Source organism: Vigna unguiculata, chromosome 7 (assembly GCF_037176805.1).
Source record: "Vigna unguiculata cultivar grain cowpea cultivar isolate G323 ecotype 2 chromosome 7, ASM3717680v1, whole genome shotgun sequence".
NCBI classification, from domain to species: Eukaryota; Viridiplantae; Streptophyta; class Magnoliopsida; order Fabales; family Fabaceae; genus Vigna; species Vigna unguiculata.
This window is the reverse complement of record NC_140798.1, coordinates 28399611-28418996: the sequence shown is the minus strand read 5'-3', so window position 1 is coordinate 28418996 and position 19386 is coordinate 28399611. Positions and strand designations below refer to the sequence as shown.

Sequence of the window (19386 nt, the reverse complement as noted above, 5' to 3'; positions counted from 1 at the left end):
ATTACGACTGTAATTGATTACAATATCTTTGTAACCGATTACATTTAACCCATAAATACTGCAACTCATCCTGTAATCGATTACATCGGAAAGTAATCGATTACAGCTTAAAAAATTTGCCCCCTATACGATTTCAGCTGAAAACGTGCTGGCCCCACACGATTTCTTTTTACATGTCGTCAATTCCCCTCATGATTTCTGCCTTTGACCCAAAAATACCTAGGGGCCTCACAATTTCTTCGTGAAAAACTGTCTGGTACTACCACGATTTTGTCTAAATTGGTAATTTTTTAAAAACTTGTCTATTCTCGTAATTATGCAGTGTAATTTGCCTAGTACTGAAAAAAAAAACAAAAATCATGTGAATATGATACGATTTTACTATATTTGACTTAAAGTTGTATCATGACAAAATTTTAAGTTAAATTTAACACGCTGGTATAACTTTTATTTTTTTGTTATGAAATCATATCAATGTGATAAGATTTGTCTAATTTCAAATTTTTTTAAAAGTTACATCATTTTCATAAAAACAAACCTATACTTTGACGTATAGGAAAATTTCATGCAAATCACCTAAATTGGTCTCATACAACAATTTTTTTGGTAAATACTATTTTTTTTCACGCCCTTTTGTACTGCGAGAAGAAATAAAAAGTAATTTACTTACAAATTTTAAATTTTCTCTCACATTTTGAAGAGTGACATACATCTATAGTTAATGATTAGTAAGAAATTCATTTTAATTATAATTTAATGAGTACCATAAATTTTATTAATAATAGGATATACAGTGCTTTCTTACCATAAACTAATAAAACAATTGATCCATTAACATTAAATTTAAAAAGATCATAAAATCAATTAGCATACCCATTTTACAAGTTTGTTGTTAAGTAAGAAAAGTGGCTTGCATCAGGAACCATGAGCACTTATCGATCAAAATGAAAGTGAACAAAAACATATATATGGTTCCTTGAAAATAAAGAGTGAAACATGTAATTATAAGATCTTAAAGAAAAAGCATTTTACACACCATTATGGCATCATAGAGAAGTCTTAAATAAACCCAAAAAAACAAAGGTAAAGCAGAGAATATTTTGGGTAGAAAAGATATAGGGACAGCACCAAAATGCAACAAAATATCAGAACCATGGGCTTTATATTGCCTCATCCTCCGAAGATGGTTCTCTTCCCTACAATCCCACCTTCCTTGGAAGGAAAAAAAGTTTCATATACATCATGGCTCCAACACTTTCACCTCCTTTGCCACCTTGACTTCCACACCACAACATTAAAAGACAGGAGGATATGGCCCCAGGGAACCCTTCACATTTTCCCTCCCCATTACGCCTCCTGTCTTATCTCCTCCTCCTCCTCACCGCCGCCGCCACCACCTCTCTCGCCGCCAACATTCAACACGGAGTCGTGCGAAAACCCGTCCCCGACTTCCCCATCTTCCGAGAAGCCCCTGCATTCCGCAACGGAAACACATGCAACAATGACAGAATCCACATCTCCATGACCTTGGACTCAAACTACCTCAGAGGAACCATGGCCGCGGTCCTCTCCATTCTCCAGCACTCCACGTGTCCGGAAAACGTCGAGTTCCATTTCCTCTGGGCAAGGTTCGAGCCCCAGGTTTTCACCACCATCAAGTCCACCTTTCCTTACCTCAGGTTCAAAATTTATCGCTTCGAATCCGATAGGGTTCGTGGCAAAATCTCCAAATCCATTCGCCAAGCCCTCGACCAGCCTCTCAACTACGCACGAATCTACCTCTCCGACATTCTCCCAGGTACGCTTCTTCTTCTTCGCATAACCTAATAGATCCGTCTTCGATTGTTACGTGAAAACTCATCAGATTGTAATAAAAGTTGATATAATATTATGAGGAGCCTTATTACATGCAGGTCACGTGAAACGCGTGATATACCTGGACTCTGATATCGTGGTTGTGGATGACATTGCGAAGCTGTGGGAGGTTGACTTGCAGGGGAAGGTGCTGGCGGCGCCGGAGTATTGCCAAGCGAATTTCATGCTGTATTTCACGGATTTGTTCTGGAAGGACAAGGAGTTGAATAAGACGTTCGAGGGAAGGAAACCGTGCTATTTCAACACGGGGGTGATGGTGATGGACGTGGAGAAATGGAGGGAGGGGAAGTACAGGGCGAAGGTGGAGGCATGGATGGCGGTGCAGAAGCAGAAGAGGATCTACCACTTGGGTTCTTTGCCTCCTTTTCTTCTGGTTCTGGCTGGGGATTTGAAGAGTGTGGATCACAGGTGGAACCAGCATGGGTTGGGAGGTGATAACCTTGAAGGCAGGTGCAGGAGTCTTCATCCTGGGCCTATCAGTTTGCTGCATTGGAGTGGCAAGGGGAAGCCATGGTTGAGGTTGGACTCCAGAAGGCCTTGCTCTGTTGATCATCTCTGGGCTCCCTATGATCTCTATCGTCCCAATACTCATGCTTTCGAGGAATGAAAATTATCATAAACTTCCACCTCACATTCTTTACTCATCATATTTTTCTTGCTGTGCTCCGGTGAACATTAAAATTACACTTGCATTCCTTTGAACATTCAAAACAAACTCATATATTGGTACTTTAAACATTAAAATTAATAATCATCAAGATATTTTGAAATTATAACAGAGAAACGGTATAAAAAAAATCAGCACATACTTGTTGGAGGATCAGTTTTCATCACATGAAGATATAAGAAATATTACATGTATTGGAAGTCTGGGAAAATGAAAAATCCCAGTGAGGGAGGTTAATGAGAAGGAATGAAGAAAGGAAGAAATTCAAACAACAGGTAAAGTGGCAATTATCATTTGCAAAATACTTGTTTGATTAAGCAAACATATGGGTGAAGAGAGACTGATAAATAGAATGTGTTTTTTGCAGTTTGGTGTGGAAGAAAAGCGAAAGACAGTGCTATGAATGCAAGGGATATGATCCAGAAAAGCAAGAACAATGAGTATAGATATATATACTAGTTGGAGCTGGAGATTATACATGTGTCCATGACTAAGATATTTATTAATTTTAATTATCCTTTTAATATCTTGGTAGAATTTCTACATTTTCACCCCAGCTCAACTGCTGCTAGAAAACATTTACCGTTTCATCCACATTTTTGACTAGATGTGCATGTAGTTAGTGTTTTTGTTTATGAGTGATCTCATAAAATATCCACGCAAAGCTATATTATGATCATTCACTTGTTCGATGCTCACACGGATCCATAGTTCTTGATATATACTTTGACAAGTTTTGAATTTGGAGTAAAATAATTGTTGATTAAATTTTTTTAAAAAATTATTCTTATTTTTTCTTTTATTTCCACTTTAATAATAAAATATTATATTTAATAAATATAATAAAATATAAACAAAAGTTCAAAATAAAATAATAATATGTATAATTGTGAAATGAGAGTTTAAGAAAATGGTGTATATTGCAGTCTAACTTTTTAATCACTAAAAAAAATTGTATAGTTGTAACATTTATTTTTATATATTACATTACGTTGTTATTTACGCGTGACGCTACTCAAAAATAATATTCGTAAATTATTTAGTGTGACGTTAAAAGTTAAATACGTTCACTTCATAACTTAAAATGTTAATATTTTTATTTTTTAAATGTTTTAATTTTGAATGTCATATATATTATTAATGGGCAAGTGGGTGTACTTGTTTTGGAAGTGTCAAACCGTGCTTTTCCATATAAAAAATGGATTAAATATGTTTTTATCCTTTAACTTGCAGTAAATTTTAAAATTAGTTCATTTCGAAATTTTTGACCAATTTGATCATTCATCTTTCGAAATACATGGATTTAGTTCTTTTAATCAAATTTTGTTAAGTTTTTTTGACATTTCAAACACGTTTCACAATAATATTTGACTTAACATTAAAGCAAAAATGTGTCAAACAATATAAACAACTCAAATACAATCTTAAAATGTGTACGAAACATCAAATAAACTTAACAAAATTTGATTAAAATGACTAAATTTCCGTATTTTAAAAGATGAAAGACTAAATTAGTCCAAAGTTTCGAAATGGACTAATTCCAAAATTTATTGAAAATTCAGGGACCAAAAACATATTTAACCAAAAAAAAAAAATTCTATTCCAATTATGTTGTTAATGTTGTAAAGTGTTATATTTGTTTGAAAGCTCAAGAAAAATAAAAACGAGATCAGGTAATCAATATGTTTATATTATTTTCTCATTCTTTTATTTATTTTTTAATTCCTTTTTACCTTCTTATTTTTACTGCTTTTATGCAACAATACATAATCATAATTTTGTTTGACACTATAAGCAGTGGCAGATCTTGACAAAAAATATTGGAGGGCCAAAATAATATAATTTTAAGATCATTAAATTTGACCATTAGTATAATGTTTCAAAAAATAACTTCTCTACTAAACAATTTAATCATTAGTATAATGCTTCAAAATATGTGAAGAAGTAAAATCTATATTGTTTTCATTAATAGTTTCTTTTTTATCACTTTTAAACGATGAATTTATTCTTTTATTTTCTATCAATATACTTTTTTTTTGTAAATAATTTTAAAAAATAATTTATCATAATCTAATAAACAATTGAGACACGTAATTATTAAAAGAAAAATATATTATAATTAAGTCACAATTAAAAATCGGTAATGAAAAAACATGTGATACATTTTTTTTTCTATATCATACAAAAGTGAACAAAAAACTGATGAGATAAAAAATAATGTTTTTATTATCAAGTGAGACAAGAGACTAAGGAAGGAAGAGCATAAATGAGAAATGAAAGCAAAAAAAAAAAAGTTTGTGTCTAACTTTTTTTTCTTCAAGAAAAAAAAGAAGAAAACATATGAGAGTGAGAGATGATCACAATTTGTGAAAAAATTAAAAAACACAATAAGAATGAAAATAAAAATTATCTTAATAAATATTTGGTTTAATTACTTTTTGATTCATGATTTTGTTTAAAAATGTTAAGTTGATCCTCCAATTTTTTTTAATCTCAATTTTATCTAGATTTTTTAAAAAACTAATGCAATTTGGTCTTTTATCAATTTCTTTAAATTTCTTAAAACGGATTAATGATTCTTTCATTAAAATTGAAACTTTTAATATGGATGATTTGCTTTATTGATGTAATTAAAATAATCTTAGTCTCATTTTTTTTTGACAAAAACAAGGACTAAAAGAGAAATTAAACCTAAATATTTTTATTCTTTATTATCTATTAACATTAAATGTTGTGCTTTATAAAATAAATAAAAAAATACACAATTTAATTTTGATCAATTCTTAAAATATAATACTTACAATTAAAAATTTTAATAAATTTCCAAAAATAATTTATATATATATATATATATATATATATATATATATATATATATATATATATATATATATATATATATAATTAAAAAAATTCAAAATTTGGGGGGCCAGGGCCCTTCCCTGCCCCCAAAATCATCTGCCATTGACTACAAGAAAATTGTATATTATTGACGATCATTATTCATCAAAAAATCGTATTTATTAATGAACTATTAATAGGCAGAAATTCATCAGTAAAGAGGTTGTCAGTAAAGTTTATCAACAGATATAGGCATATGTCAATAATTATCGATAATCTCAAATTCATCAGTAAAATGCACGATAAGGTCTCCTTCTTCCTCCTTTTCTGTTCCGTTTATTTTTTAACAAATAGTACCACTAACTAAAGGGTGGTCAAAGAGAGTCAAACCAGTTCACATGGGTTGGTTCACCAGAGGTTGAGCTAAAGAAGAGTTAACTCAACCTCGTGAGCCAAAATTTTTGTAACCCAACTTTACCTCAGCTTTTATAGGTGCCTTTGAGACTGGTTTTAAAAATGAAACGAGTTTGGGTTTTTTTTTAATTCCTCCTTAATGTTACTTATTTGGTAATTTCCCAGCCCCTTTGGCTGCCCCATTCTGCTAGGCTTTTCTTTACCCCTTCACATTCATACCACAACTATTAGTTAGCAAAAATAAAGCTTATTCTTTGCCCACCAAGGTTTGAACCCATGACCTTCCACTCATAAGGCCAAAGCACAACCACTATGCCAATTCACATTTGGTGACATAAACAATCATCACAAGTTTACATTTCAAATTTCACACTCTTACATATTATTAAAAACAAATCATAAAACAACGACACATAATTGGCATACATAGGACTCGAACCCAAGTCCTCTCACACAATCAAAGTACTCTCAACCATTTGAGCTAATACTTTTCAACATCACATTATACAACAATTAATGTCATAAAGACGCCTTCTTCCCGCATTTATTAATTAATTAATTTTTCCGGGTCTTACAAAATCTAATGTAATTTTTGGATCTACACAACAAAATGGATTTCCCATGTTAGATCAGTTTCATCCTATCTGTCACCCTTACATTGTCAATGTTGTTGACGTCGCTATTGATGGCTATTGTGGGTACAAATGCATTGCTGCTTTGTTAGGGATGAGTGAAGACTTATGGCCCCTAATCCGACTTGATCAAAACATATGCAAGTATGAGACATATGCAACTCCCCATGAAAACCTCCCATATGATTGTCTATTTGCAAGCATATGCAATTATGAGATATTGATGTAGGTAGCACTCTTATGCAAAAAAATAGTGCATCTAACAAGATGCAGTGTGTCGCAAACTCTCATTGTTGGTTCTCACAACACTTAGTGTACATGTCTCTCAACCAACTCAGTCTTACATGGAGTCCACGACATTGCTTGAGCTTAGATGACGCTCTCGTTCGTTCAACACCTAAAAGATCCTTCACACTCTTCAAAGCAGCATCGAAGTTTAGTACTTCATTTGGACAAAATTGTCCCACTATAGGCAAATGGAGGAGGACGAACACATCATCTAGTGTCACGGTCATCTCTCCAAAAGGAAGATGAAAGGTGTTGGTCTCTTTGTGCCACCTCTCAACAAAAGCCAATACGAGGCCTTTATCGGGGTATTCATAACAAAGATCACATAGAGGCATCAAACCAGAATTTTGGACATATGGTTCAACAACCTCATGGCATGCTCCAAATCTTTTTAATTTCTTAGCGTGGGACACTGTTAGTGGTCTAGATGAAGGGACAAACTTTTCCAGCAAGAATATTGGGTCAGTTGTAGTGCAACAAGGTTGTATCCGTAGGGAGGAAGTGATAACTAGATCAATAGTTTATATTTTGACTCAAAATTTAGCAATGGAACAGTAGATGAGTTTTAATTTTTTATATTGTTAAGGATAAACTATATATATATATATATATATATATATATATATATATATATATATATATATATATATATATATATATATATGATAGAGGTGATGCCGATTAGGATGTTGGGATTAAATTTTTCCTCTTAACTTCAACTATATTGCCTTATAATTATTATATATTATGTTCTTTATCTTAGTGTTCATGGAAGTGTACTTACTTGTAGAAATAACCACATGTTTGTGCATTAGAACCTAAGGGCGTTAGAGGCAAAATTTCCCAATCCAGGTGGAGGAACCCTTGTTTTGAGGATAAAACTCTTTACACCAACTGAACCCACTTATCCATGTCTGGTATATGCCAAGGGACAAGATACTTGATTGGATCTACTCTACATACTAGACCAAATGTCTCTACATCTAGTGCTGATGAGGTGTGATAATTGGCTAAGTCATCACAGATTGAAATACAAACCAAGTAACTAACATGTAAAACAAGAACACAATAAATATATAATCAAGTGCAATACAAAGAGAGTTTAGAAATTATGTTTAATCCCAACAACAGAGGAATTAGCTGCTCACGATGATGAATACAAGATGAACTTGCAGTAGCATCCTTCCTTCCATAGTTATATAATACTATACTATATAGGTCCTAACCAACTAAGAGTATCTCTCTCTAGAATAATATACAAAATCAGTATATATAAAATAACCCAATCAACATGAATATAACAGGGGTCATACCCTATATTTATAGAATTTCACGTGCTGCACTAGCTTCCAAATCTTGAAGTTTAACCATGGAGGTTTCTTTCCAAAGTGGATTTTCTTCTCAAGCTTGGGCGTTCATCTTTTGCAGTTCAGCATTGGAGGTTTCCCTGCCATGGAGGTTTCCTATTCGTGCTCAGCTTCAAATCTGGAGCTTCATGTTTCTTTGCAGTGAAGTTTTCTTAAAATGTGGCTTAAGCACCAAATTCTGCTCCTCAGCTACAGGCTTAAAATTTAACTTTTCAGTTCATCTGTCTGGCTTGAGTTGCAACTTTTGAGATTCAGCACTAACTTTATATTTACTTCATTTTACCTACAAAATAGCACAAAATACATTAAATTCCACTTTTTATATTTTCTCATCACCTCATTCTGTAATTATGTAAAATTAGGACAATTCTAATGATTTTTACATCTATTTAGTGCAAAATAAGGGTCTAAATGATACACAATTTAACTAATAATTGACATTTATCATACACCAACTTCATGTCCACTCAGTCCTAGTAAAAAAATTACATAAATATTTAAATTCATCAACCAATTTTAGCAAAAATATTATTAAAGTACTATACTAACCTAATCCTCCCAAATAACATATGTGACATGATCAGCATAGCCAATCAACAGAGAAGTATCTTTAGGGTTCTCCGGAAAATCCTCTTGAATCATGGTTGTCCTGCTTTGGAACAATCTCTCGTGGCTCAATAACACTCTCCTAGTCCTCATGAATATCAACAGGAGCTACTGATAATGGACCGACTTCTCCATGACAACCCTGACCTCTTCTACAAGTAGATGTCGTAGGTTTATGTCTAGCCCCAGCTTACGTAAAACTCTTGCCATGAGATGTGAATGCTCTTCTTGTTCTAACCATATCTATAAAAAATAAATTAAAAAATTACAATTAAAAATTATAACATAACATAAAAACATTAAAAAATAAATAACATAACAAGTACATTAAAAAATATAAACAAATATTTCAGAAATCTTAAAAATAATTAAATTTAAAATAAAAAACCAAAAATAAATCACAGAACCAAAAGTCAATATCCGGAAGTGTCCTTAACCGAAAATCGACATTCGAAGCCATTCTTAATGGGAAGTCAACATCCAGAATAGTTCCTAATCGGAAATCAACATCCAGAAGCGACTCACATCCGAAAGAAGCTTACTCTGGAAGTCGACTTCCGGAAACAACAAACCTATACTGGAAGTCGAGGTGTCGAAGGAAGATTAACCTAAAGTCTTAATTCTCCGAAAGTCGAGTTGTTAACCGGAAGTTGATATCTTGAATGTTCTTTGCTGGAAGTCGACATCCGATTGATGTTTTCTGCAAGAAGTCCACATGCAGTCCTTGTTTCCATATTCGTGACCCGTTTTCCATATTTGTCATTTTCCAAATTACTTGTGCTTAATTACAAAAAGGTTAAATTACTCTTTTAATTTTTGTATTCGTTGAATAGAATCAAATTAATCCTCTAATTTTTTGTTTGGAGGTGCAGAATAAATCTTGGGTCCAGGAAGAATCCCGTTTGCAGGAAATAAAAAGGGTGCAGAAATAAATAACCGAAACTGGATTCCTTTCTTCCTTGAAAAGAATCACTCTGTTTTACTTATTTGATTCATAGCAAACATGACTTTGGTACCTGGCCATCATGCTCCAATTAATTGGTATCTATTTAATTTTTCATTCTTTGGATTTTTGAAAGTAGGAACAATTCCAAATGTTCTAGTTTGAAAATAACTGAGAGTTAAAATGCTCACTTTCACTCGGTTACTTCTCCTCTCATCATCATCCATTACATACAAAAGCACTTCCACAAACAGAATTTATGTTTAAAATTTATAGAATATAGAAATTAAAATAAATCAATAAAAATCTGCACCGAACTTCCCATTAAAGTTTGTAAACCTAAATTTGCACTAAAAGAATACTGTAAACTAAGCTTCTTAAAATAATAATTTAATATGATTCATTTTATGTCTTAATATCTATATTTAAAATTTAAGCTGATAAAACAGAACCTATCAAGATAATATTAATAAAAAATTACTTTTAATTGTTTTTTTAATAAATAGGGTAAAGGAAAAATAAAATTTTAAAAGCACTATTTTTCTTTGGTTCCCAGAGATCATGTACGAAGGAAGAATTGTATTAATTATTAGATGTGGTGATGGACACTTTACACCAATACTATGATAAGAACAAAAAATCGAGTTTACTTCGTAACGTAATTAGAATAAGGCAAAAGTGTGTTAGATGAACTCAGTTGAGTATCCAAACACAACCTACGTAAAACACAATAATAGTTGTTGGATTAGATAAATAATATATATATATATATATATATATATATATATATATATATATATATATATATTTTAGAATGTATTTTTTTCTTCGCCTTCTAGATCTTAGAAGTGTAGAAGAATACATAAACTTCAAACGCACTTTTCTCAAACTAGAATGATAAATTAGTTATGCCTGAATTTCTTACTTACTGATCACTCCATCATCGCTCTCTATCGCTCTCTCTCCACTTCCGCATGAATTTCTTCAAATCCGTTTTCCTTGATGACCCGGATCCTCCGCGACCCGAATCCGGATCGAGCAATGAGCCGCGAGTCCAGGACCCGGATCCCGACTCCCCGCCCCGATCCAGCACCACCGATTCCGGTGGTGGTGTCGGCGACGGTTGGAATTTCGGCGGCTTCATGCAAACCCTAACATCCAAATCGGAATCCATAATCGAGACCTACCGTCGCGATCTGCAGGAATTCAGCACCGGTTTGAAGAAGGAAATTGAGGTGGCGCAGGGCTCTCTCGGGAACGTGGGTCACGCCATTGACGAGTTCGGAAACACCGTCGTCAAAGGAACGGCTCAGATCATATCTCAAGGTATCCTCGCTGTGGATCTCGATTCTGATTCGGATAATAATAGCGTCAATAGGAGGAGCCTTGATTTGGCGCGGTATAGTAGGTTCGACGCTCAGGTTCGTGCGATTCAGGGTGATGTTAGCACTTACTCCGAGGAGCCCGAGGATTTGAGTGAGTTCAATGAATGGAAATTAGGGTTTTCGTTGGAGGGGAAAAGTGATGAAATGGAGGGGCTTTTCAGAGAGAATGATAATATGGAGAGTGTTTACAAAAGAGTTGTTCCGAGCAGTGTGGATCACGACACTTTCTGGTATAGGTATTTCTATAAGGTTTATAAGCTCAAGAAAGCTGAAGACCTTATGGCTAGGCTTGTGAGTGGAATTTCTGGGGTGGATGAGGATTTGAGTTGGGAAGTTGAAGATGATAATGAAGATGAGGATGGAGGTGATGCTAAACCTCTGGTTTTGAATAAAGAGGTTGGTGGGGACAGTGTGGATACCCAGTTGCTTGTTGCCGGTGATGAAGGGGGAACGAAGAAATTGGACGTGGAAAAAGAGTCTAAAGTGGAGAAGAGAGACAATTTATTGCAAAGTGAGGAAGTTGGCAACAAGATAGATAAGTCTGTTGAGGAACCACATATTGAGAAATCTGAAATTGTTGGTGAGATGGCTGGTGTTGATGAGGCATCAAAAGTGGATGTTGGTGTGAGCAAGAATGATCCTGCAGCTGAAACTGGTGAGAAGGTTAAGGAAAGAGATGGTGGTCATGAGAAATCTTCCAGTAAAAGTAATGACTCCTCAGTGGTTGAAAATAAGCACTCGGCAAATGAGGAGGGGGATGAGGAGGACCTTGGGTGGGATGATATTGAGGATCTTAGCAGTATTGATGTGAAGGAAACATCGCACAGTGGTGGCACAAGCAAAGTTGATTTGCGGAAGCGATTTAGTGCTGCGGAAGTAGATGAAGACTTGAGTTGGGACATTGAAGAAGATGATGATGATGAGCCTCCCAAGGTTTGAGATGTTTGATGCAATGGAAGGGTATGGTGTAAGTGTCATTTTCACATAAAGAAATTTGTCACTGTTACTATTATACGTTTTAGAAACTGGGATGGAGGTTGTAATGTTATCTGTTCTGTCCCTGAAACGCATGAAATGTAACTGTTTCTTTGTTTGTTTCTTATTTTGGTTATTCATCAATATATGGTGACCATTGTCAGCAAGACACATTTACTATCTCATGTTTAAGTCTCCCTCTGCCTTTTATTTAACAACTTATGGATCACTACCTATTATAGTGTAATATACTCCTTTATGGAATTGAGTTACATATTCATTTATGAAATTCAGTTACGCTCACTCTATCTGGAAACCTGAGTAATAGTCAACAATCAAATCAAAACAGAACAAACAAAGATTTTCCTGCAGGTCTTTAAAAATTAAGAAAGGACTGAAAATCAAATTAGAAAAAGTTGGACATAGAGTATATCTCACAGCCCTCATAAACCAAAAGTTCTGCCAGTCTTGAATATGTTTAAAATTGGACTGCTATAAGGCGTGCCGAGCATGAGCATTCAAAATGTTGTTCACGAATTTATAAATTGTAGCAAATTTAGAAACAGACATAATTTGAAGTCAAGAATGTACATTAGTATGAATTGTGAATTATATTACAGGAAAAGAGACTAAGGCATGAACTGCTAAGCACCAAGAACATGAATATCCTGAAAAAATAAGAAATGGAACCTTAGTCTATTAGTGAGAATGGAGCTTCATAGCATCTTAGTCAACTTCTGTATAAAAGATGCTAATGTTATAAAGAGTGTTGTATGAATAATATAAATCATGGAAAATGTGTTAAGCATCATCCACTTATAAGACCAGATTGTCTAATCCAGATTGTCTAGTCGATAAAAGAAATTTACAAACCATAGATAACAGCAAGTAGATGATCCTTAAGTAAACATGCTGGAGACAAATTGATATTTTTCTCAAAATATAATTAACGTAGAATATCATTCTTACAAAATGCTACCGTCAGATATAATTCACACTCTTCAAATTTGAAAGGCTTAAGTACTCCACTAAAACTCTTGCCATGATTGGCTAACATGGAAAACCGATTTCAACATCACTAGATTCTAATCTATCCAAAGGGAAAAGAGTCAAAAAAAGAACCAAACTGCTCTTGCAGCACCTGGGGTGGGGCTGTGTTTGTACAACAAGATAAAATGCTCTCCATATTGTAGAGCAAATAGCTGAACCGTGGAAGCCACCTTTCTTGATTCACATTTCTTCAAACCCAAGACTGCTTCAGAACTAAACTTGTCTTTATCCTTCAACACAAATGCTGCTTGGTTCAGAAGTGGATTCTCCCATTTGGGGTTCAACAACGGGTGAAGGTAATGTGAGAAGCCTCCCTTTTTGGGCACGTGGGGGAAGATGCCTGGCAGGTTTTCGAGATGGAACATTCCATGGCAAAAACACCCCAGTTCCACCACCAGCAAGTTTGCGAGGAGTCAATGCCACAGGACGCATAGGAGTTAGCATCACCATTGGACCACGAAGCACTCCCCATTTTGGCATCATGTCCATACCCTCATAGCTACTTAGAGCACCATTTGGCAAAGCATATGGACTAGCAATGCCAGGTTGCCACAGAGTCATCGCACTTGTCATAGCAGGAGTTGGTGACTGGTATTGATTGGAATCTGGCCTCACTCTGAAGAAGGTGATGCTGACCCTTCTGTTAGGAGATGGACACATTACGTGCCTTGCCATGTCAGCACTGTTTCCTCTCATCACTAAAAGAGACCTGCCAAAATTAAAGGTGGTTAGTCCAAGTTACTGAATGTTGTTACTCATTTTAAAAGACATTATTGTGTATGATAAGGTCAATGTCCTTGCACAAGACAACATCCTGCAATTTTTTGTACATAAAACAGAGAGATTTTTGTACATTTTCTGGTGATACTTATAATAATAACAAAAAAAAAATTGAAGTCTCCCCTCTGTGCCAATCCTATCAGTAAATCTGGATGCAGGCCATACTGAATAATGAAACTAAATACTAAAACAATAACAAAACTCTTATTTGTCAGTGAGGCATGAAACCGAATTCTAACAACTAAAAGGACATGAATCCATGGACTAGCTGTCAAATGTTACCATCATACTTAAATATTTCCAAAAAGAAATTTCAGCTTCTAATTAGAAGCTTTGCAATTAGAACTTGATGCTTAAACTTAGAAATGAGACTATTTTGTTATTGAATTTACAATCTAATGCATAATGTAAATTTCCACTTTAATACACTATATATAATTCCAGGGTTAGATTGGACCCTTCTATTTTTGTCTTTCCCCTTAATTGTCTGCATGTTTGTTTGATACTCGGAAAGAAATAAAAAGCTGATAATGTGTTTGTTATGTGCATAGATGTGCACCTAATAAGATTACTTTAGATGCTTCTGTTTTTATTATACCTTCTTATTATATATATATATATATATATATATATATATATATATATATATATATAAAATTTATTTTTTGTCTTGCCGACAAAAAGAAAAACAGAGATGTAATCTAACCCAATTATGAGTATGATATGCATATATAATTGCATCCTCTAAAAATTGGCACTTCACCTTTTTCACTTACATTCTGTCCTATAAATGTTGAAGGTACTTCTTCCATTGTATCCAGCATTGTGACTAGAATCTTAATTAATAAATGGAAGATAGGACAGCAAAGAGTATAAGTTCTTTAATATGTACCCCTGCTTCAATGAGAGCATGAGAGGTCCTTTGTAGTTTCCATCATTTTCACTCATAAGTACACGTCCGAAAGCCATTGTTGATTCAGAGAGAAGAAGAGTGGACACAGGTTGATCCAGATGCGGTGGTTTGAGGAATGGTTGAGAAAACTCCCCCTAAAAATTATGCAATTACATACATATTTCTTAAACGGTTATTCCATTGCTCACTGTAAATTATTATATTACTTATCTTACTAATACCGGGTAGAACTTAAGAGTAGTAAGAAGAAAAGTATGCAATGTCTACCTCTTCAAAAAAGTTGATAATACAACCATTTGGTCTTTTGTACTCGGGAAGTAACTGCCACTGAATCATGTGATCAATGACACCTTGGAGAAGTGCAGGAATTGGCTCTATATTGCCTTTGAAAAAAAGTTTAAAATGTAAAACATAATTATAAGAGGATCACTAAAGTCATTTATAAAAAATCACAAATCAGGAGAACCAAATCTGATATTGTAAAGTAGACAGTTATATGTAATGACTATTTCTTTAATGATCTTACTTTTTACGTCCTCCTTTATCTGTCCAAATATTGGAACACCCAGCTGAATCAGTTCTCTCTTGTTTCCCTTCATCTGCTTGTTGAATAATATAAAAGTTTCACCTACATCAATACATGAAGATTGGGTTAGTATTTTTAAGAATGGAGACAACAAGAACAATTTGTATTAGACATGTTTGATCACGTCATGATTGAGGACAAAAAAAAGTTAAATATATATATATATATATATATATATATATATATATATATATATATATATATATATATATATATATATATATATATAGTCACAACAATTAGACACACATTGTGATTGTAAAAAAAAAAAGTTAACCTCAACAATTGTCAAAATTTATGACAAAAGATAATAAACAAAAATACAGAGACACTCAGATCAATGGCATTACCACACAGTTCTCCATTCTGACCAGCAGCATGAATCTCATTCACAAAGTCTGTCAACTTGCATAGTTCTAAATCAGTGAAAATGTCTTCATATAACTTCAATCCTTTTACTACATTCACCTGTCAATTTCAATCAGCTCTTAATCAGCCTCTTTGTAATTAAAACAAATGTGCTTTTAGTGTATGAGATAAAGAACTTACCATATGTCCCTTGACAGACTCTTTTGCAGTAAAACCTTTAGTCAACTTAAACTGTGAAGGACGTCCTTCACAAAGTTCATGATTGGAACATAAATTAACGTTCATGGGACTAGCCTGCATTTCTTGAGATCCTGCATATGGGACCAAAAATAAAATTCCATGTAAATTTCAATACTCCAAAATAGGACAAAATTCTTTTCATCCTAAACATAAATACACCCGCCCGTCACATTTTCCCAGATAACTTAAATGAATGATCAAATCTCATAGGTTTGGCATACTATTCCTCTACTTGCCCTTCTACTTTATTGTCTTTTTATTATTATGATTTAGTCAACTCTCTCATCACGAGTATGTGACGTAACAATTGGACAGATGTGTTCACTGAAATTTCACAAACCAACACCTATCAAGAAACATTTGTCGTCTTCTATCACATTCGCTATTCGTTGGCATCCACCACCAATGTGAGTCCACTATCACATTACATATATAGTGCCAAAAAAAGGAGGCCACTGCAAGCATTAATAACATATATATCTATTTTTCAAATAAATACAATCAGCCAACTCAACATATTCTCTTTCATCACCTCAAGCAATTGAAGCTGTTTTTCTTTTCTTCAACCAAACTTTTTATAGTAGGATGTTTTTACCAATGTGTATATTTATTTTTTTACTGATATTTCAAATAATGTACATCACTCATTGTTTAGAATTATGGTCAGACATATACATCCCCATGCTAAGTTTCCAGACCCGATGGCTATAGCATGTTTGGTAACATTATAAATCATGCAACTTAATCAGAAATCATTCATCGGATTTGGATCCCGAGCCAAGGAACACGCAAGACAAAGTTGACCCGCAAACTAGGACATGTCACTGCTCGAAATGATATAGGAATGACCTGGTATGTCAAGCCATGCCCAAACCCGACCCGACACACAAGAGTGACGTCAACGAAACCATCATTATGGTCCCACTCTCTGTAATAAAAATCATCGCACACAGTTCTAGATCTGTGTTTCCAATTCCAACCTTAAACCTAGTGTGTCATTTAGTAGAATTTGTCACTCCCTAAACAGTTACACCCAAAGCTTCCTCATGACTCGTGGCTCTGAAAACTCTTAACCCCATTTAAGTAATGCAGAAATTATCACCCACATGCCCTGCGTGTCTAACTACTTTCCTTTACTATAATACTACCGTCCCTGTTCCTTTTTACCCAAAAAATATTTAATAGTACAAAATAAAGTCTTAACCTATGGTTTTCCTTGCTTCAAAATTAAGCAGGTAATTAAACTTTTGTGCATCAGAATTTTAACTATCACAAAATGAAACAGTAAAACAAATTCCCACGTCCCATTTTTTGACCCATGCTATCATCTAGCCACACGGATACAATTTCCTCCTCTGAAACTGAAATCATAAAAAAGAATGAAAACAAAAGAAAATCACTCTTTTTCAAGAAAAACAGATAAAGTTTCATGCTTTATTGCAGTCAAAGAGACCCCTGGAGAAAACTTTGCAATTTTTATCAGTAATTAACAAATGATCCCCAAAACTTTTGAATTTACAGGCAGGAATTAAGAATTAACATGTGATCCCCAAAACTTTTAAATTTTCAATCAGTGCTTAATAAATAATCGCTCATCAGATTCCTTCAATTTTCTTCCTTGAAAGTTCCAGGACTTTGATTTTAAATCAAAGCAAATAACATAAATAAATTCTTAGAATTAAATTCCTATCAATTTGGAGGAATTGAAAAAAAAAAGTAAAACAAAAAATTATTATTTAATTTATTCACCTGAATCAGTAATCTCGCTCTCAGGCGATTCATACTCCTCGTGTTCATCAGCCGCACCATTTCCGACGACACTCTCTGGCGACGTCGTTTTGTCGTCGGATTTGGGTTGATCGTCAGCGTTGTGGTTTCTGTCGGAGACCCTGCGGAGCTCAAGGGTGATGTCGGCAATGGAGTGGTACTTCTGCATCTGGAGGACGGGGATCCAGTTGAGCCTACGGCGGTGGATGGCGGTGAAGGCAGCATCATAGTCGTGGGTAAAGGTGGCGAGGTGAGCGCAGAGGGCGTCGATGATGGCGTTGGCTGCAGCGAACTCGCCGCGAAACCAAGCCAGTATGGCATCCTTGGCGACCGAGTCGGAGAGGAGCATTGGGGGAGGGGCCATGGTGGGTCGATCGGAGGGTGAGGTTGGGCCTGCCGCCATGGAATTGGGTCGGGCAATTATCGGAGCCAATGGTGTTGTTTTGGGCCCAAATGGAAGGAAAAAGGAAGAGAACGACGAAGGAAGAAGAAGAAGAAGAAGAAGGAATGATGAAGAAAGGGGTTTATGAATATGTATTGTTATGTGAATGTGAATGTGAGTGACCTTATTATATACTCACTTCCTATGTATGTAATGCATGTATGTGTAGTCATGATATGAATCTCTCAACCCAAACCAAGCTCCTCCCACAGCTCCCTTCTGCACTTAACGTGGCACCCTCTCACACCCACCATTTCACGTGCCTGCCTAACGGAATACTCCATAATTGAATTATATACATTTAAATTCTGTTTTTACGGTTGAAATAAATTTTATATTACATTCAAACTTCAAAAAAGAAATGGTATTCATTATTAATTATATATTCTTTAAAAAAAAAAATCACATCCTTTGATTACTAAATTATCAAATAGACGCTTTAACCATTAATATCAAATACAGCTACATGTGATAGTACTAACCTGTTTCAGATAAATGCTTTCTGCATTTATAACATGGGTCAATATCAAATACGTATTTATAATTATTAAATAACTTGAAATGTATTTAATGCGCGTTAAATTAAGCGCTATATAAAAAAAAATTGGTGTAAAGTGAGTACTTTTAAACATAAGTGTTAAGTGTTCCATAAATGTTGACCTAGCAACTATGGCTAATTTGATAATAACAAAAGGTAAAGTTTTTTTTTGTTTGAACGATTGGAATGGTTGAATTTTGATTTAAGTATGAACTTATGAAAATTAATCTATTAGTGAAATCATTTTTTTTTAAAAGCTTGTAGGAAGCATGCTAAAAGGCTAAGAGATTAAAAAAAATGTAGTTGGTCATGGTCATGCTCCTTATATAACAAAAAACAAATTGGTTAGTTGGTTTGCACAAACACAACTCCATTATTTGACAAAGCTCAAGAGAAATGATTCCATTTTTACCATTTGTTCTTGTTTGATGTCATTCTCAAGAAAAGAGATTGGTAAATTTAGCATTTCCTCTTTGTGATATCACTGAATATGTTCTGAACCTAAATAACCATAAATATAACCAAAACTTTTTGTTTTAATGGTTCAGTTTTGTAATTTTGTGATGTAAAGTGTCAAATTTCTCTGTTAGATGAAAAGCTGATTGGGCTGTAAGTAAATAAATAAACCCCTTAGGACTTCAACTTTTTCAACCTAATACGTTTCTTAGGTCAAGTTCTTTCTAAAATCAACTTTTTTTTTGTAGATTA

The 19386-nt window shown here is 34.2% G+C and overlaps 3 protein-coding genes across 3 annotated transcripts; 2 read left to right on the top strand and 1 right to left on the bottom strand.

Moving 5' to 3' along the window:
* Positions 1–1255: 1255 nt before the first annotated feature.
* LOC114192632 (putative galacturonosyltransferase-like 4) lies at positions 1256–3323 on the top strand. The gene is made up of 3 exons (XM_028082411.2): positions 1256–1798; positions 1914–2817; positions 2910–3323. Exons 1-2 carry the CDS (start codon positions 1312–1314, stop codon positions 2480–2482), a joined length of 1056 nt encoding a protein of 351 aa, XP_027938212.2. The 5' UTR covers positions 1256–1311; the 3' UTR covers positions 2483–2817; positions 2910–3323.
* A 7144-nt stretch (positions 3324–10467) lies between these two features.
* LOC114192005 (uncharacterized) lies at positions 10468–12178 on the top strand. Its single transcript, XM_028081509.2, has one exon. The coding sequence runs from the start codon at positions 10608–10610 to the stop codon at positions 11955–11957; it is 1350 nt and encodes a 449-aa protein (XP_027937310.2). The 5' UTR covers positions 10468–10607; the 3' UTR covers positions 11958–12178.
* Positions 12179–12906: 728 nt separating this feature from the next.
* LOC114191696 (RNA demethylase ALKBH10B-like) lies at positions 12907–18253 on the bottom strand. Its single transcript, XM_028081043.2, has 7 exons — positions 17681–18253; positions 15872–16002; positions 15673–15790; positions 15263–15364; positions 15004–15119; positions 14716–14870; positions 12907–13752 (listed from the first exon to the last, which is right to left on the bottom strand). Exons 1-7 carry the CDS (start codon positions 18099–18101, stop codon positions 13269–13271), a joined length of 1527 nt encoding a protein of 508 aa, XP_027936844.2. The 5' UTR covers positions 18102–18253; the 3' UTR covers positions 12907–13268.
* Between the last annotated feature and the right edge of the window lie 1133 nt (positions 18254–19386).

What these genes read in the sequence shown, in the direction of transcription:
- LOC114192632 (XM_028082411.2), top strand. Translation starts at nt 1,312, where the DNA reads ATGGCCCCAGGGAACCCTTCACATTTTCCCTCCCCATTACGCCTCCTG. An exon ending in CCTCTCCGACATTCTCCCAG is followed by an intron (nt 1,799 to 1,913) that starts GTACGCTTCTTC and finishes TATTACATGCAG; the next exon opens with GTCACGTGAAACGCGTGATA.
- LOC114192005 (XM_028081509.2), top strand. Translation starts at nt 10,608, where the DNA reads ATGAATTTCTTCAAATCCGTTTTCCTTGATGACCCGGATCCTCCGCGA.
- LOC114191696 (XM_028081043.2), bottom strand. Translation starts at nt 18,101, where the DNA reads ATGGCGGCAGGCCCAACCTCACCCTCCGATCGACCCACCATGGCCCCT. An exon ending in GAGCGAGATTACTGATTCAG is followed by an intron (nt 16,003 to 17,680) that starts GTGAATAAATTA and finishes TCCCATATGCAG; the next exon opens with GATCTCAAGAAATGCAGGCT. An exon ending in GATAAAGGAGGACGTAAAAA is followed by an intron (nt 15,120 to 15,262) that starts GTAAGATCATTA and finishes TTTTTTTCAAAG; the next exon opens with GCAATATAGAGCCAATTCCT.